Here is a 16239-nt window from a genome sequence, read left to right on the forward strand (position 1 = left end):
TGATTGGGACCTTGCACTTAAATTATACTTTCACTTTTATGCAGATCTGAAGCTGCTTTACATTGACACAGAAGTGGCAACATAGCTGCAGCCCTATTACTTTTTTGTAAAATGGGGGTAAAAGCATGTTTTCACCCATCAGCACTTGCTTCCCTAGCAATCATGAATCGAACATTATTATGTAAAGATTATGCATTATAAATCAGAAATAGCCTGAGTGTACTTTGAAAGGTCTGTTTGTCGTTGATCGCTTATTTCCAGCATGTAATCGTTTTTTTTATATAGGAAAGCATTATCCTAACACTGCACTTTCTTGTATTACTTTTGCTTCTACCAGCTAATCACCAAACAGGGCATTGAGTGTTCGCACACGTACAGTGCTCTAGACCAAACAGCAAGAAAAATCAACATTGGGAAATTTGTTCACAGAAAGTGTATGGTGATGATTGTCACTGATGTCGCAGCTCGTGGTATTGATATTCCCATGTTGGATAATGTCATAAACTACAATTTTCCATCCAAAGCCAAGCTTTTCTTGCATAGAGTTGGTAAGCAAATAATTAACATTTTCAAACCTGAGAGAATTGACTTGAAATGCTGTTGGGGTGGAGGGAGAGGTCAGTTGGGTTTAATGGTGTGTGAGCAGGTTACGCCGTGCAAATTAGGGCCATCTTGATGGATCAGCTGGTCTCTTTCTGTCCTTTTTCATAAATGTAATCTTTGTGCTGATAAATCTGGAGGGACAGATATTGGTGCCAAAAGTCGTATTGGATTTTTGGAAAAATACTCCTTGAATATCATAGCCATTACGGCACAGAAGGAGGCTATTCGGCCCCTCGAGTCCATGCCAGCTCTCTGTAGAGCAATCCAGTCAGTCCCATTCCCCCGCTCTATCCCCGTAGCCCTGCAAGTTTACTTTCCTCAAGTGCCTATCCAATTTTTCCTTTTGAAATCATTCATCGTCTCTGCTTTCACCACCCTCGTAGGTAGCGAGTTCCAGGTCATTACCACTCGCTGCGTAAAGAAAGTTCTTCCTCACATCACCCCTGCATCTCTTGCCCAAAACCTTAAATTTGTGTCCCCTAGTCCTTGTACCATCAGCTACTGGGAACAGCTTTTCTTCGTCTACCTTATCAAAACCTGTCAAAATCTTGTACACCTCTATCAAATCTTCCTTCAACCTCCTTTGCTCAAGGAGAACAACCCCAGCTTCTCCAACCTAAACTTGTAGCTGAAATCCCTCATCTCTGGAACCATTCTGGCAAATCTCATTTGCACCCTCTCAAGGACCTTCATAACCTTCCTAAAGTGTGGTGACCAGAACTGGATGCAATACTCCACCAGAGTTTTACAAAGGTTCAGCATAACTTCCCTGCTTTTGTACTCAATACCTCTATTTATGAAGCCCAGGATCCCATCTGCTTTGATAACTACTCAATATGTCCTGCCACCTTCAAAGATCTATGCTCATGAAGCCCCCAAGTCCCTCTCTCCCTGCACACCACTTAGAACTGTGTCATTAAGTCTATATTACCTCTCCCGAACCCTTCTGCTAAAATGCATCACCTCACACTTCTCTGTATTAAGTTCCATCTCTGCAATTCTTTTCTGATTCATTCCATTTTAACTTTGATTTTAATCTTGGATTTTATGGAATATCAAGTAATCTTGCCTAGAGTGTTTCAAATTTTCTTTGAATTTAAAACTTTTTAAGCCTTTGAGTAGTGATTGTGTTCTGCACGTTACAGTAAATGTTTTTCCTAAATAGCCTTTATAAAATAAATCATTGAAGTGACTGAAACGAATATTGTGAATATTTTAAATGCATATTTTATGTCAGTTTGCCATAAACTCTGCATGCTGTACTCAAAGGTATGTTTGCCAGTATATAATGAGTTACTGGGGGAAAGAATTGTTACAGCATGTCATGATCATAGGCGGTTCCTCGTATCGAGGATGACTTGCTTCCACGCCCAAAAGGGATGAGTTCACGTGTTTCAATGAAGCACCTAATATTCCAGGTCCCGAACTACATGTTGAAGGGTGGAAGATGCCTGTGCGTGGATTTTTTTAATATGTGGTGCCGGTGCACACCAGCCACGACACGGGCTTGACAGAGCTAGGTCTTGGTCCAGTGGCAAGGATTAATCAAGATGACTGGAGACTTCTGCTGCACGGACCTAGTGCGCACACATATCGCAGTGTGGGCTAGCCCGTGCTGCCCATGGACCCTTGCCTCTTCTGGGCCCCGAACTCCGAACTGGGGCCTTAAAGGAGCAGCATGGAGCATACCACTTCAAGGTACAGCACGTACTGGTGCAGGAGAGCAACGGCTGTGAAGAGGGCGATTGGATTGGACATCACCAAAATCCAGGTCACTGATTGGAGCGCGGGTAGGTACATCAGGAACGACTTGATCGGGGCTCAGGAGAGGCGTGAGTTCGGGACCTCAAGAATATGGAGGGTGGACTGTCAGCCAGGTATCACACTCTTAATTGTTCTTCATTGACCCTTGCTGGAAAGATGTTTGCGAATGCTGGTTGAAGACAGGGTTCGGCTTGTATAATTGTGGTGGAAGTGGAAGATATGACCTGTACATAACTCATTAAATTGTAGTTTGAACTTCTGAGAGGTTTCTAATTTTAAAGGATTCAGAATTTGGAAGTTTATTACAACATCAATATATACTGGTAAACACGCTGGCTTTTGTGCACGTAGATTTTATAGATTTAAATTATTATTGTATATTACATTTTCTATTAATTGGAGCATATCTTTAAGATAAAATAACAATGTTGTTTGTAAAGTAATGGCTGACATGTTGCTAATTGTGAACCAGGTCGAGTAGCCAGAGCTGGCAGAAGTGGCACTGCTTACTCATTGGTAGCCCTGGATGAAATTCCATATGTTTATGATCTACATTTATTCCTTGGACGACCCCTCAAATTTGTAAGCCAGGATGAGAATCCTGAAGGTAATTGTTCATGTGTTTTAGGCATGTTATAAAGTTTGTTCTGCTTATTTTTAATAGTCTCGTGAATCCACCAGGTTGTAATATTTTACTTTGTTTATAATTTTCATCATGACTTTTACAGAAACTAAAATTTAGACGTTCATAAATTATTTAATCTACTTTTATTTCAAACTGCAACTGAAAAAAGAAAAACGCATTCATCAATTTTACTTGGACTTACATTATAAAATGCACATCCAAGTCTTTCAAGTACCGATTCAGCTAATCTAATTTCAATAGAAAACTTAAGTATGTCTTCTGTAAAATATTGAGCCATGGGTAAGACTATTTCTGCTCACTTAGTCCAGAACTTGTGATATCAACTTAATGGCCCAGAAATTCCTCTGAGGGTCTTCCCACTGGATATTTTTTAACGAAAGTACCTGGTGGTCTCGGGATTCCGGTGGGGAGGCTTCTCTTCCCGTGCTGCGAAGCGCGCTCCAGTCCCACGCAGAAGATGCAGTCACGTGTGACTGCTCAGCCAATCAGGTAAGTATTTCACAGGTTCCCATTAATAGCACTGAGACGCGCGTATCTACGAGTTCTCAGTGCTATTAATGGGAATAAAACCAAAGACACAAAATAATAAAAAATAAAAAACAGACCACACACATTTAAAATGAATTGAAATTAAAGTTATTATGTCTTATAAAAATAAAATATTTTCCCGATTTAAAAAAAAAAGGTTTTAAAATTATGGTTAAAAATAAACTTACCGTCGTGGGGAGGGTTTTTAACAATAAAATATGTGTTTATAATTTAATTTTATCGTGTTTTTGTATGTTTTAAAACACTTGCATCTGTAAAAGTAGGCTATGCGCCTGCTTTTTCAGGCGCAAGATTTTTGAGGACATAATCCCGCAATCTTGCCCAAGAAATGTCCTCGCTCCCGATATGTCCTCCTCGCTCCCGATATGTCTACGATTTGTCAAGCTCCAGCCTGATAGATCGGAAAAGCCGGTTTTCAGCGCATGCGCATTGTGCGCTGAAAACCGGCTTTTCCGATGCCTTCCCGGGTCCGTAAAAACTTCATAAGGGCCCGGGACGTCGGAATTTATACCCCGTTGTCTCCTACATTTGAGCTTAAAGCTAGACAAACTGAATCAAAAATTCCAATTCCATAAAGTTCTGTTTATTTTTTAAAGTCTAAACCTTACAATAAAAGCTTACCATTGACTAAACATTAGTTTCCAGTGGAACAAGTGTAATGAGACATTGTTAGACACAAACTAATCGGAGGGAAGGAACTATAATGACAACATTGCAGCAGGCATCACTGTGGACTCTCGCTAAGCAAATTGTGTCTCATTCTGACATAGACTAAATTTTTAAATCTCTTGGCACATTCAGATACTGATGGAACATATGGCGCGGTTCCCCAGAGTATTATAGATGATGAGGAATCATTACTTATAGCAGACCATAAAGCTTCACTGGATCTTCAGAATCTGAAAAGAGTATCAGAGAATGCTTACATGCAGTATCTGAAGTCGAGGCCTAATCCTTCTCCAGAATCAGTAAAAAGAGTTAGAGAGATGGACTTTTCGACAGTGGGCATTCATTCATTATTTGGTAAGTTAAACATATATTTAAGACTTAAAATTGACAGCTGGTCACTTTATGGTGATATAGTTATATTGGGGGACTACTATAATCACAAAATACTTGCACTTTGTAAGTTTGTAACCTTTTTGAAAAAAAATTATGTTTTACAGTAGGAATAAAGTTAGACTGAAGGAATGAAATATGTTGAATCTTGGGCAGTTGAAAGTGTATTTTGTGGATTTTTTTTAAGATGGTAGCAAGCCACTCCTAGAATCATAAATCATAGAATGTTTACAGCACAGAAGGAGGTAATTCAGCCCGTCAAGCCTGTGCTGGTGCTCCAAGAGCACTTCAGCTAATTCCATTCCCGTGCCATTTCCCCGTAGCCATGCAAATGTTTTTCCTTCAGGTACTTATCTAATTCCCTTTTGATAACCATGATCGAATCTGCCTCCCCTCCACCACCCTTTCAGGCAATGCATTCTACATCATAACCACTCGATGCATAAAAAAAAGTTTTTCCTCATGTCGACTTTGGTTCTCTGTCTACTCTGTCTAGATCTTTCATGATTTTGAACACTTCTATCAAATCTCCTCAACCTTCTCTGCTTTATGGAGAATAACCCCAGCTTCTCCAGTCTGTCCATATAACCGAAGTCCCTCATCCCTGGAACTGTTCTTGTAAATCTTTTCTACATCCTCTAAGGCCTTCACAGCCTTCCCAAAGTGCGGTACCCAGAATTGGACACAATACTCCAGCTGAGGCCGAACCAGTGTTTTATAGCGCTTCATCATAACTTCCTTGCAGTTTTACTCTATGCCTCTATTTAAGAAGCCCAGGATCCCGTCTGCTTTTTTAACCGCTTTCTCAACCTGCCCTGCCACTTTCAATGATTTGTGCACATATACCCCCAGATCTCTCTGTTCATGCACCCCCTTTAGAATTGTACCCTTTAGTTTATATTGCCTCTCCTCGTTCTTCCTACCAAAATGTATCACTTCGAAATTTCATCTGCCACGTGTCCGCCCATTCCACCAGCCAGTCTATGTCCTCTTGAAGTCTGTCATTATTCTCCTCACTGTTCACTATACTCCCCAAGTTTTGTGTCATCTGCAAATTTTTAAATTGTGCCTTGTACACCCAAGTCCAAATCATTAATATATATCAAGAAAAGCAGTGGTCATAGAACCAACGCCTGGGGAACACCACTTCGTCTTCCTCCAGTCCAAAAAACAACCGTTTACCACTACTCTCTGTTTCTTGTCACAAGCCAATTTTGTATCCATGCTGCCCCTGTCCCTTTATTCATGGCCTTCAACTTTACTGGCAAGCCTATTATGTGGCACTTTATCAAACACTTTTTGGAAGTCAATGTACACCACGTCAACTGCATTGCCCTCTTCAAACCTCTCTGTTACCTCATTATCTAACTTGATTGAGTTTTTTTTAACATGATTTGCCTTTGACAAATCCATGCTGGCTTTCCTTAATTAATCCACACTTGTCCAAGTGACTGTTAATGTTGTCCCAGATTATTGTTTCTAAAAGTTGCCCTACTACAGAGATTAAACTGACTGGTCTGTAGTTGCTGGGTTTATCCTTGCACCCTTTTTTGAACAAAGGTGTAACATTTGCAATTCTCCAGTCCTCTGGCACCACCCCGTCTCTAAGGAGGATTGGACGATTATGGCCAGTACCTCTGCAATTTCCACCCTTGCCTCCCTCAGCATCCTCTGACGCATCCCATCCAGTCCTGGTGACTTACCTACTTAAGTACTGCCAGCCTTTCTAGTGTCTCTTTATTAATTTTTATTCCATCCAGTATCTCCACTACCTCCTCTTTCACTGGCTTTGGCAGCATCTTCTTACTTAGTAAAGACAGATACAAAGTATTCATTTAGTTACCTCAGCCATGCCCTTTGCCTCCACGTGAGGTCTCCTTTCTGGTTCCTAATCGGCCACACCCATCCTCTTACTACCCATTTACTATTTATATGCCTATAGAAGACTTCTGGATTTCTTTTTATGTTGGCTGCCACTCCCGGGATGGCGGGACTGACCTATCAAGAAAGACTGATCAACTGGGCTTGTATTCACTGGAGTTCAGAAGAATGAGAGGGGACCTTATAGAAACGTTTAAAATTCTGACGGGGTTAGACAGGTTAGATGCAGGAAGAATGTTCCCAATGTTGGGGAAGTCCAGAACCAGGGGACACAGTCTAAGGATAAGGGGTAAGCCATTTAGGACCGAGATGAGGAGGAATTTCTTCACCCAGAGAGTGGTGAACCTGTGGAATTCTCTACCACAGAAAGTTGTTGAGGCCAATTCACTAAATATATTCAAAAAGGAGTTAGATGAAGTCCTTACTACTAGGGGGATCAAGGGGTATGGTGAGAAAGCAGGAATGGGGTACTGAAGTTGCATGTTCAGCCATGAACTCATTGAATAGCGGTGCAGGCTAGAAGGGCCGAATGGCCTACTCCTGCACCTATTTTCTATGTTCCTATGTTATTCTCATACTCTCTCTTTGCTCCTCTTATTTCCTTTTTCACTTCCCCTCTGAACTTACTATATTCAGCCAAGTTCTCACTTGTATTCTCAACCTGACATCTGTTTCATATTATTCTCTCTTTTGTCATCCAGGGAGCTCTGGCTTTGGTGCCCTACCGTTCCCCCTCATGGCATGTACCTTGACTGTACCCAAACCTTCTCCTCTTTAAAGGGAGCCCATTGTTCAATTACAGTTTTGATTCCAATTTATCCAGGCCAGATCTGTTCTCAACCCACTGAAATTGGCTGTCCTCCAATTAAGTATTTTTACTCTAGATTGTTCCTTGTCCTTTTCCATAGCCAATCTAAACCTTATGATACTATGATCACTGTTCCCTAAATGTTCCCCTATTGACACTTGCTCTGCTTGACCCACCTAATTCCCCAGAACCGGATCCAGCAATGCCTCTTTCCTCATTGGGCTGGAAACATACTGATCAAGAAAGTTCTCCTGAACACACTCCAGAAACTCTTCCACCGTCTGCCCTTTACACTATTACTATCCCAGTCTATAGTAGGATAATTGAAGTCCCCCATTATCACTACTCTATAGTTCTTGCAATTCTCTGTAATTTCCCTGCAAATTTGCTCCTCCATATCCTTCCCACAAGTTGGCGGCCTATAGAATACACCTAGTAGTGTAATGGCACCTCTATTGTTCCTTAACTCTTAACCAAATAGATTCTGTCCTTGACCCCTCCAGGACATCCTCTCTCTCCAGCACTGTAATATTTTCCTTAATTAATCAATGCTGCCTCCCATCTCCTATCTTTCCTACGTATCTTTCCTGAACACCTTATATCTAGAATATTTAGTACCCAATCCTGCCCTTTTTTGAGCCAAACTCCGTTATCACCACGACATCATGTGGCTATTTGTGCCTGCAGCTCACCAAACACGCATTGTACGTTTACACACATGCACTGTAAACCTATCTTCGACCTTCTTGTATTGTCTCTTAGTCTGACCCCACCTAATTATATACTATTTCTTACCCTAATGCTATCTCTCTCTCTCAATCGTTTGTGCACCTTGTTTCTCCTTTCTAATTGTACATCCAGGGGCCCATCCCTCTGCCAAATTAGTTTAAGCCCTTCCCAACAGCACTCGCAACCCCCCCCCCAGCGAGGACATTGGTCCCGGCTTTGTTGAGGTGCAACCTGTCCGGTCTGCAAAGGTCCCACCTCCCCCAGAACTGGTCCCAATGTCCCAGGAATCTAAAGCCTTCCCACCTGCACCATCTCTTCAGCCACGCGTTCATCTGCTTTATCCTCCTATTTCTATACTCTCTATCTCGTGGTGGTGGCTGGTGTGCAACGACCACCCCATGTTTAAAAAAAAAAAATCCATGCATAGGCATCTTCCACCTTTCAAGATTTAGTTCGGGATCTGGAATTTTAGGTCCTTCATTGAAACACCTGTGAACTTTTTGACGTGGAAGCAAGACATCCTCAATTCGAGGGACTGCCTATGATGATGAGCTCGTGGCACCGGGAGTAATGTGGAGATTAATACCTTGAGGTCCTGCTTTTAATATCTTTCCTAGCTCCCTAAAATCTCCCTGCAGGACCTCATCCCTCTTTCTACTTATGTCATTGATACCGATATGGACCATGACCTCTGGCTGTTCGTCCTCAGAATGTCTTAGTGACATCCTTGACTGGCACCAGGGAGACAACATTCCATTCTGGAATCACGTTAGAAACGCCTGTCTGTCCCCCTAACTATTGAATCCCCTTTCACTATTGCTTTCCCGATCTTCCTCCCTTCCCTTGTACAGCTGAGTCACCCGTGGTGCCATGGATTTGGCTTTGGCTGTACTCCCCAGACGACCTGTATTCAGTACTCTTCGAAAGTGAGATACAGTCAGGACTCCTGCATTACCTGCCTGGTCCTCATTGTCTGTCTGGCGGTCACCCATTCCCTCTCTGCCTGCACACTCTTACGCTGCGGGGTGACCACCACCTGAAACGTGCTATCCATGTAGCTCTCAGCCTCATGGATGCACTGCAGTGACGCCAGCTGCTGCTTCAGCTCTGAAACCTGGAGCTCGAGCTCCTCCAGCTGATGACATTTTCTGCACATGTGGATGTCCAGGACATGGGAAACGTCCTGGAATTCCCACATGACACAAGATGTGTATTCCACGGAACTGAGGTGCCCTGCCATGCTTTTATTTAATAAACTATTAACTAACAACAGAAATAAACTCAAGATTTAAGAAAAAACAACCGCTAGCTGCTCACCAATTTTTCTTTTTCCATTTCAGCTCCTTCCCTTATGCTGGCATCACTTTGGGCTTCATTTTCGCCTCGCCCCCTAACTCCGGGCTCTCGGGCCTCCCTTTATCTCCGGCCGCTCCTCTCGCTCTCTCTTCCATCCCCTCTGCTCCAAATTCCCAACTTTAGAAATCTGTTTAGAAGCATTCCATTTAACACCACTCTGTGCAGACCACTCTGCATCAGCAGATAGTACAAACATCTTTAATGCCTAAAATATTTAATTGATGGAATGTACCATGACATTTGCCCTGGGTCAAATGCACACTTAACAAACTAATTTAGCGCACACAATACTGATTTTCTTTTTCTATCACACATTACATATTGCCTTCTGATTCTTAACTCCTGATGCTTTTCAAATTTTAAATGTGTGACTATTCAGGTCTCAGCTTCTTGCTTTTCAGATACTAAGTGACCATCACTGGTCTAGAGAACTATAAAGCAGAACATTGGAAAACTAAAGTCACTCTCTAGAGAATTTCCAAAAAATCAGCCCCAAACTGAAGTGCAAAACTAAAATGTTTGATTTTTTTTAAAAAACATGCTGAATCAGCAGACTTCCCCATGGATGTATATATAATGTATGTTCATGTGGGCAATAATGTTGAACTAAAATATACTTCCACTTTTTCAACATTACAGTGATGTTACAGCAAATTGAAGATTTAATTTGGGTTTTATCTTTGTACAAATTATTCATTTAAACCTACTTCAGCTGTTATAAAAATTGATTATAGCAGCATGTTGGAGCACTTAAATACACCATGCCAGGGTGTAGCTACATCAGTTATGTCTATCCCATTGAGTTCCCATTCTCAACATGCTGTTTATACATTCAAGGGCCAAAGAAATGTTTTATTGATTTTACTCTTTTTAAAAATCCCGACCAGCCGATGTTTTATTCCAACCTTGGTCTTAACGTGCCATCCAGTCTCTTATTCATCATTGCAGGTATTTAATATTGTGCTGGAAAGAGATGAGTAGTGAGTACCAAGCCTCAGAAGAGGCTTCAGACTATTGCTACAAAGATGAGGTAGTAGAGGCTGAAAAGTTACAAAATAATTTTTGGAGCTTTTGTCCCTGGACATTAACCCATGCGAAAAAGAGAAAGGACTGAGTCACCCTGCTTATTAACAAATTCAATTTGGCCTTTGCACCATGTCCCAAGTGCTTGAGAACCTACCGACAACAGACAGCTTCCTGGAGGACAGGGTTGTAACTTTTATTTTTTCAGTAAAATATATTTTTTAACAAGATATCAATGGTCGTGTTTTAGGTATATGTGCTGCAATGAAATTTTGATGTAATAAAACTAGAAGCTTGTGTGTATTTGTGCTTTTAAGGAATTGGCCTAGAAGATACAGAACTTCAAAGATTAAAGGTTATTAACAGTATCAAAAACTATAAAGCAAAATCTGTAAGTAAATTCGTTCCTTTGTGTACAAGTGTCTTTAATCCATCTCATGAGAGTGCTTTTAAGCCATGAGTTACACTTTCTTTCTAACTTATTACAGACTATTTTTGAAGTCAATTCTACAAACAAAACCACAGCAAGTGAAATCATGAGGGTGACACGAAATAAGCAGAGACAGGTTATAAACAAGTTTCAAAGGTTGAAGCAAGAAAAGCAAGCGGATGCCCCCAGGAACATGCCAAAGCCAATGGAAGCAGATCCCCCTGCTGGACAGGAGTCTGATGATGAAAACATTGAGGTTAAGTAGTTATTTCTTGCGGGTGGAGTAAACATGGAATTATTCACCTCAAATTTAAGAGATGGACAACAGCTGGTAATAGGCTTATTGACCATGGGGACCATCACAGCTTAGCCTGATTTCTGTCTTCACTTGAAGTGTGTCCTTCAGCAGGAAGGATAGTGATGATGAGCAGTTTAAAAAAAAAAAAATCCACTTTTATTTTTGGATGTTACAGCCAATTGTGCCCCAACTACCACCATATTTAGATCAGCTAACTCAGGACATACAGGAGATTGAACCCTAACCCTAACCTTCCTGCTTTCTTTGACTCTATGCTATAACTTGTCGCATAGGACTTGACATCTGAGCCACATTTTGTGGGGGTGGGGGAGGAGTTGACTTATGATTACCGTGGCTGTGGTTAAGTTTAACTAGTAATTCTAAAAGTTTATGCTTTCCCCAGGCTTAGCGCCTGAGATGTAAATATCTGAAGATCCAAAACGTCATCTTTATCATGCTATGGGCAGAAAAATCCAGATGAAGCATATTCTCATACTTTTGTATTTGATGTGAAAAGATAATTTCCCGCTTTACTATTTTGTTTTCGAGACATGGTGAGAAGTCACAGTTTCTTTTTAGAAGCTGTCTGCACATTCCACTTTTAGGGATGATGTCTACTATGCTGAAGTAGACTATAACAAAGACTGTTTTTGCATGGCTTTAATCTTAATCTATGGAAAATATTTAGTGTGGCATTTCCAAGGTAGTGTTGGCAGTTGTATGAAAGATGGCAATGCGTCACTTAATGCATCTTCTTCTTGTGATGTAATTTATGTCTGGAGAGTGTCTTTCAAGTTTGCCTCCTCCCTGATTTTTTTCCCCTCGCTTCCCCATTCCCCCTCCCCCGATATTTTATTCTTCATTGTTAATTGATCTTGTATTTTATATTGACAGACTGTGTTCTCTGAAGTTATGGGGAGAAAGAGGAAGAATAAACAACCCACTGATCAACTTCCCAAAAAGAAGAAAGAGTGTGGGAGGGATGAGGAATTTTACATCCCCTATCAACCAAAAGATTTCAATTCTGAAAGAGGGTAACTACTTATAAGCCTCTTTAACCTGTAATTCTAGGAACTTTTTTTAGCTGGAATAGTCTACTGCTTTTATTAATTGCTGGCTTACTGTGTTTCGTAAGAACATAAAAATTAGGACAGGAGTAGGCCTTTCGGCCCCTCGAGCCTGCTCCGCCATTCAATGAGATCATGGCTGATCTTCGACCTCAACTCCACTTTCCTGCACTTATCCCCTTGATTCCCTTAATATCCAAAACTCTATCGATCTCTGTTTTGAATATACTCAAAGACTCAGCCTTCGCAGCCCTAAGGGGTAGAGAATTCCAGAGATTCACCACCCTCTGTGAATAAGTTTATCTTCATTTCAGTCCTAAATGGCTGACCCCTTATTCTAAGACTGTGACCCCTGGTTCCAGACTCCTCAGCCAGAGGAAATATCCTCCCTGCATCTACCCTGTCAAGCCCTGTAAGAATTTTGTATGTTTCAATTAGATCACCTCTCATTCTTCTAAACTCTAGAGAATATAGGCCAAGACTACTCAGTCTCTCCTCATAGGACAATCCCCTCCCCCCCCCAATCCCAGGAATCAGTCTGGTGAACCTTCATTGCACTCCCTCAAGGGTAAGGAGACCAAAACTGTACACAATACTCCAGGTGCGGTCTCATCAGAGCCCTATATAATTGCAGTAAGATGTCTTTACTCTTGCACTCAAATCCTTGTAATAAAGGCCAATTTGCTTTCTTAATTGCTTGCTGTACCTGCATGTTAACTTTCAATGATTCATGCACAAGGACACACTGATCCCTCTGAACACCCAACATTTCCCAATCTCTCACCATTTAAAAAATACTCTGCTTTTCTATTTTTCCTACTAAAGTGGATAACTTCCACATTTCTCCACATTATATTTCATTTGCCATGTTCTTGCCCACTTACTTAGCCTGTCTATATCCCCTTGAAGCCTCTTTGCATCCTCCTCACAACTTATACCTAGCTTTGTATCATCAGCAAACCTGTATCTAATTCTGCTGCTACTAACAAAAACATTGTCAATAGTCATTTCATTTGTCTTTTGGATTAAGTTGAGCTACTGCATGATTAGTGGTGGAACAATTGAATAGTTGATGTTAGAAGCTGGAATGTGTTAGAAATTTAAGTGGAAGCAGATTCAGTAGTAACTTTCAAAGATGAATTGGATAAATACTTGAAGGGGAAAAAAAAGTTGCAGGGCTATGGGGAAAGAGCACGGGAGTGGAAATAATTGGATAGCTCTTTTTAAAGAGCACAATGGGCTGAATGACCTCCTGTGCTGTATCATTCTATGACCTGTTTTTTTTTTGGGTCATTTGTTGGTGTCCATGGAGGTTTTGGCATTGATCCACACTTCTCCATACCATCAGGTTAAGTGAAGGAGAGTGGGAGGTGGTTTGTGTGGAGTATAAACGGCGGCATAGACCAATTAGGCCGAATTGCCTGCTTCTGTGCTATACAATCGATGTAACACGTGTTATATTTTGGATAGTGTAAGGGTGCAGTGGTGTCCATAGTTAAATGACCCTATGTGATAGTCAAATTTGAAAATGTGTATGTAATATGTAATAGCTGCTTGTCTGAAAATGGAATCCACAGTAGCGATGTCCCTTCTTTATTGCTCTGCTTCTCAAACCAACATTTTCAATTGTGTATCTCATTGAAGTTGTCCAGGAATTTTTTAAACCCATGTTTTTATTTCATTTGTGCCTAGATTAAGTTTAAGTGGGGAAGGTACCACGTTTGAACAGCAGGTGTCTGGCGCAGTGTTAGACTTGATGGGAGATGAAGCAGAAGATATGCAAAAGAAGAAACAAATGCTGAAATGGTAAGAATTATTTATAATATATTTTCACACCATAACCCCTAGCTGGTTTACTGGATGCCTACTACTGGACACTGTTCAAAATAGACCTTGAATAGATGGAATGTGAGTAGAATCTTCTTTTGCCAAACTACCAAAGTTGGTATAAATAGGGAATATACAATACCATAATACAAGTGTATAGTGTACAATAGAGAAATCTCAAATTAATCCGAGGTATAGGGCAGAGCTTTCTGAGGTCCTGCACCACTGTTGGGGACATGCACATGGTGGGTGGCTTGCCAGATGATCATCGGTATTTTCATCACTGTATTCTTCCCATTTGTGTGAATGGATGGAAAATAGCAAGCAAAAGCACCCATAATTTTCCGATAAGTTCTTCTGCTGCATTTGAGACCACATCAATGGCACAAACAATGATGGACAGGTAAAGACCATCTGCTCCATAGAGCCTGTCCCACACAATTGCGATATCTTGTGTATCACAACATATCCACTCCACCCCACCCAAAACTATGTGATCTCCTGGGAGAGTCAAAAAAACATTTAAAAACCCAAGTCAATTTAATCTCCACCCCAGCCAGAAACAAACCCTGCATCCACCACACAAAACAGCAGCTTGTTCCAGAGGTCGTCGATTCTCTGGGAAAAGATCCACCTTCTGACGTCTAACCTAGATTTAACCCGATACAACTTAAATTTGTGACCCCTGGTCCTGCCTGACCTATTTAATTTAAACAAACTGTCAGATGGAACACCGTTTATTCCCTTCATTATCTTATAAACCTCAATCAGATCCCCCCATAGTCTATGTTGCTCTAAGGTATAGAGTCCCAATTCTTTTAAACTATCTTGATAACTACGATGCTTTAGACTTGGAATTAGTCTAGTGGCCCTCAACTGCATCCTTTCCAGAGCCTCAATATCACCCATGTGAGGAGACCAAAACTGGACACAGTTTTCCAATTGTGGCCTGACTAAGGTCTTGTAGAAGGACAAAACAGTACACCTCATCTTATACTCAATTGTCCTATGGATACACCTCAACACTCTATTTGCTCCAGCTATTGCTGCACGGCATTGCTCATGTACCTTTAAGCATGTATGTATTAGAATGCCCAAATCTCTATCTATCTCCACCATCTTTAATGCCTTTCCCTGAAGGGTGTATGAATGTTGAGCATTTTCCCTACCCACATGCATAACACGTATCTAAATTATACATCATTTTCCAGTCTTGAGCCCAATCTCCCAACACATTAAGATCTGCCTGAAGCAGATGAGCATCTTCTACAGTTCTAACACTCGTACAGATCTTGGTATCATCTGTAAATTGTGCCTTCAATCCCTAAATCCAGCTCATTAATAAAAATAGTAAAAAGCAACGGTCGCAACACTGATCCCTGCAGGTCACCACTGGTGACCGGTCTCCAAACAAATCCAAATCCATCTGTAACTACTTTTTGTCTGCGGTCCTGCCAGCCAGTTCCGAATCCAACTCATTATATTACCACTAATACCAGAGGCTCAGATCTTACAGAGAAGCATCTTATGCAGTACCTTATCAAAAGCTTTTTGGAAATCTAAGTAGACAATGTCTACTGAGCTTCCCTCATCCACCAACTTCTTCAAAAAATACAATTAGATTTGTAAGAAATGACTTTTTTTATTAAGCCATGTTGGGTGTCCCTAATATGTCCCAAATATTCATATATTGCATCCCTCATGATTCCTTCAAGCATCTTGCCTATTACGGATATTAAACTAATGGGCCTATTGTTATCCGAGTCTATCTTGTCACCTTTTTTAAATATGGGGAATACATTAGCCTCCTTCCGATCTGTAGGAACCATTCCAGAATGCAGTGAGCTATTAAAAATACAGGCCAGGGGCACAGCACATGTCCCATCTCCCGGAGGACCCTTGGGTGTATGTTATCCAGCCCGGCTGCTCTATCTATTTTCAAGTTCTTAATTCTTTCCAAAACAGTATGTTTATCTATGTTAATATTACTAACAAAATTAGTATTAATTAAATTCTGATATTTGAGCATCATCTTCAAGGGTGAAGACTGAAGCAAAGTACTCATTTATTATTTCCACCATACCGAGTGAGGCATACGGGGCCTCGGAATGTTCCGCCCATATTTTGGATAAATCAACCTATAATAATCCCTGATTTGCATTTACCTATGTATGTTGTAAACTATCACAATTTCTTAGG

At 41.0% G+C, this 16239-nt stretch overlaps 1 protein-coding gene across 1 annotated transcript in view; it reads left to right on the forward strand.

Annotated features, from left to right (window-relative positions):
• ddx54 (DEAD (Asp-Glu-Ala-Asp) box polypeptide 54) overlaps positions 1-16239 on the forward strand; it is a 54760-nt gene that overhangs the window by 25462 nt on the left and 13059 nt on the right. Inside the window, exons 11-17 of the mRNA XM_070887738.1 lie at positions 338-548; positions 2840-2974; positions 4364-4585; positions 10736-10809; positions 10907-11104; positions 12041-12180; positions 13906-14019. Coding sequence (XP_070743839.1) covers positions 338-548; positions 2840-2974; positions 4364-4585; positions 10736-10809; positions 10907-11104; positions 12041-12180; positions 13906-14019 — 1094 coding nt within the window. The remainder of the gene's footprint in view (positions 1-337; positions 549-2839; positions 2975-4363; positions 4586-10735; positions 10810-10906; positions 11105-12040; positions 12181-13905; positions 14020-16239) is intronic.

The sequence above is a fragment of the Pristiophorus japonicus genome, chromosome 8 (assembly GCF_044704955.1).
Source record: "Pristiophorus japonicus isolate sPriJap1 chromosome 8, sPriJap1.hap1, whole genome shotgun sequence".
NCBI lineage: Eukaryota > Metazoa > Chordata > Chondrichthyes > Pristiophoridae > Pristiophorus > Pristiophorus japonicus.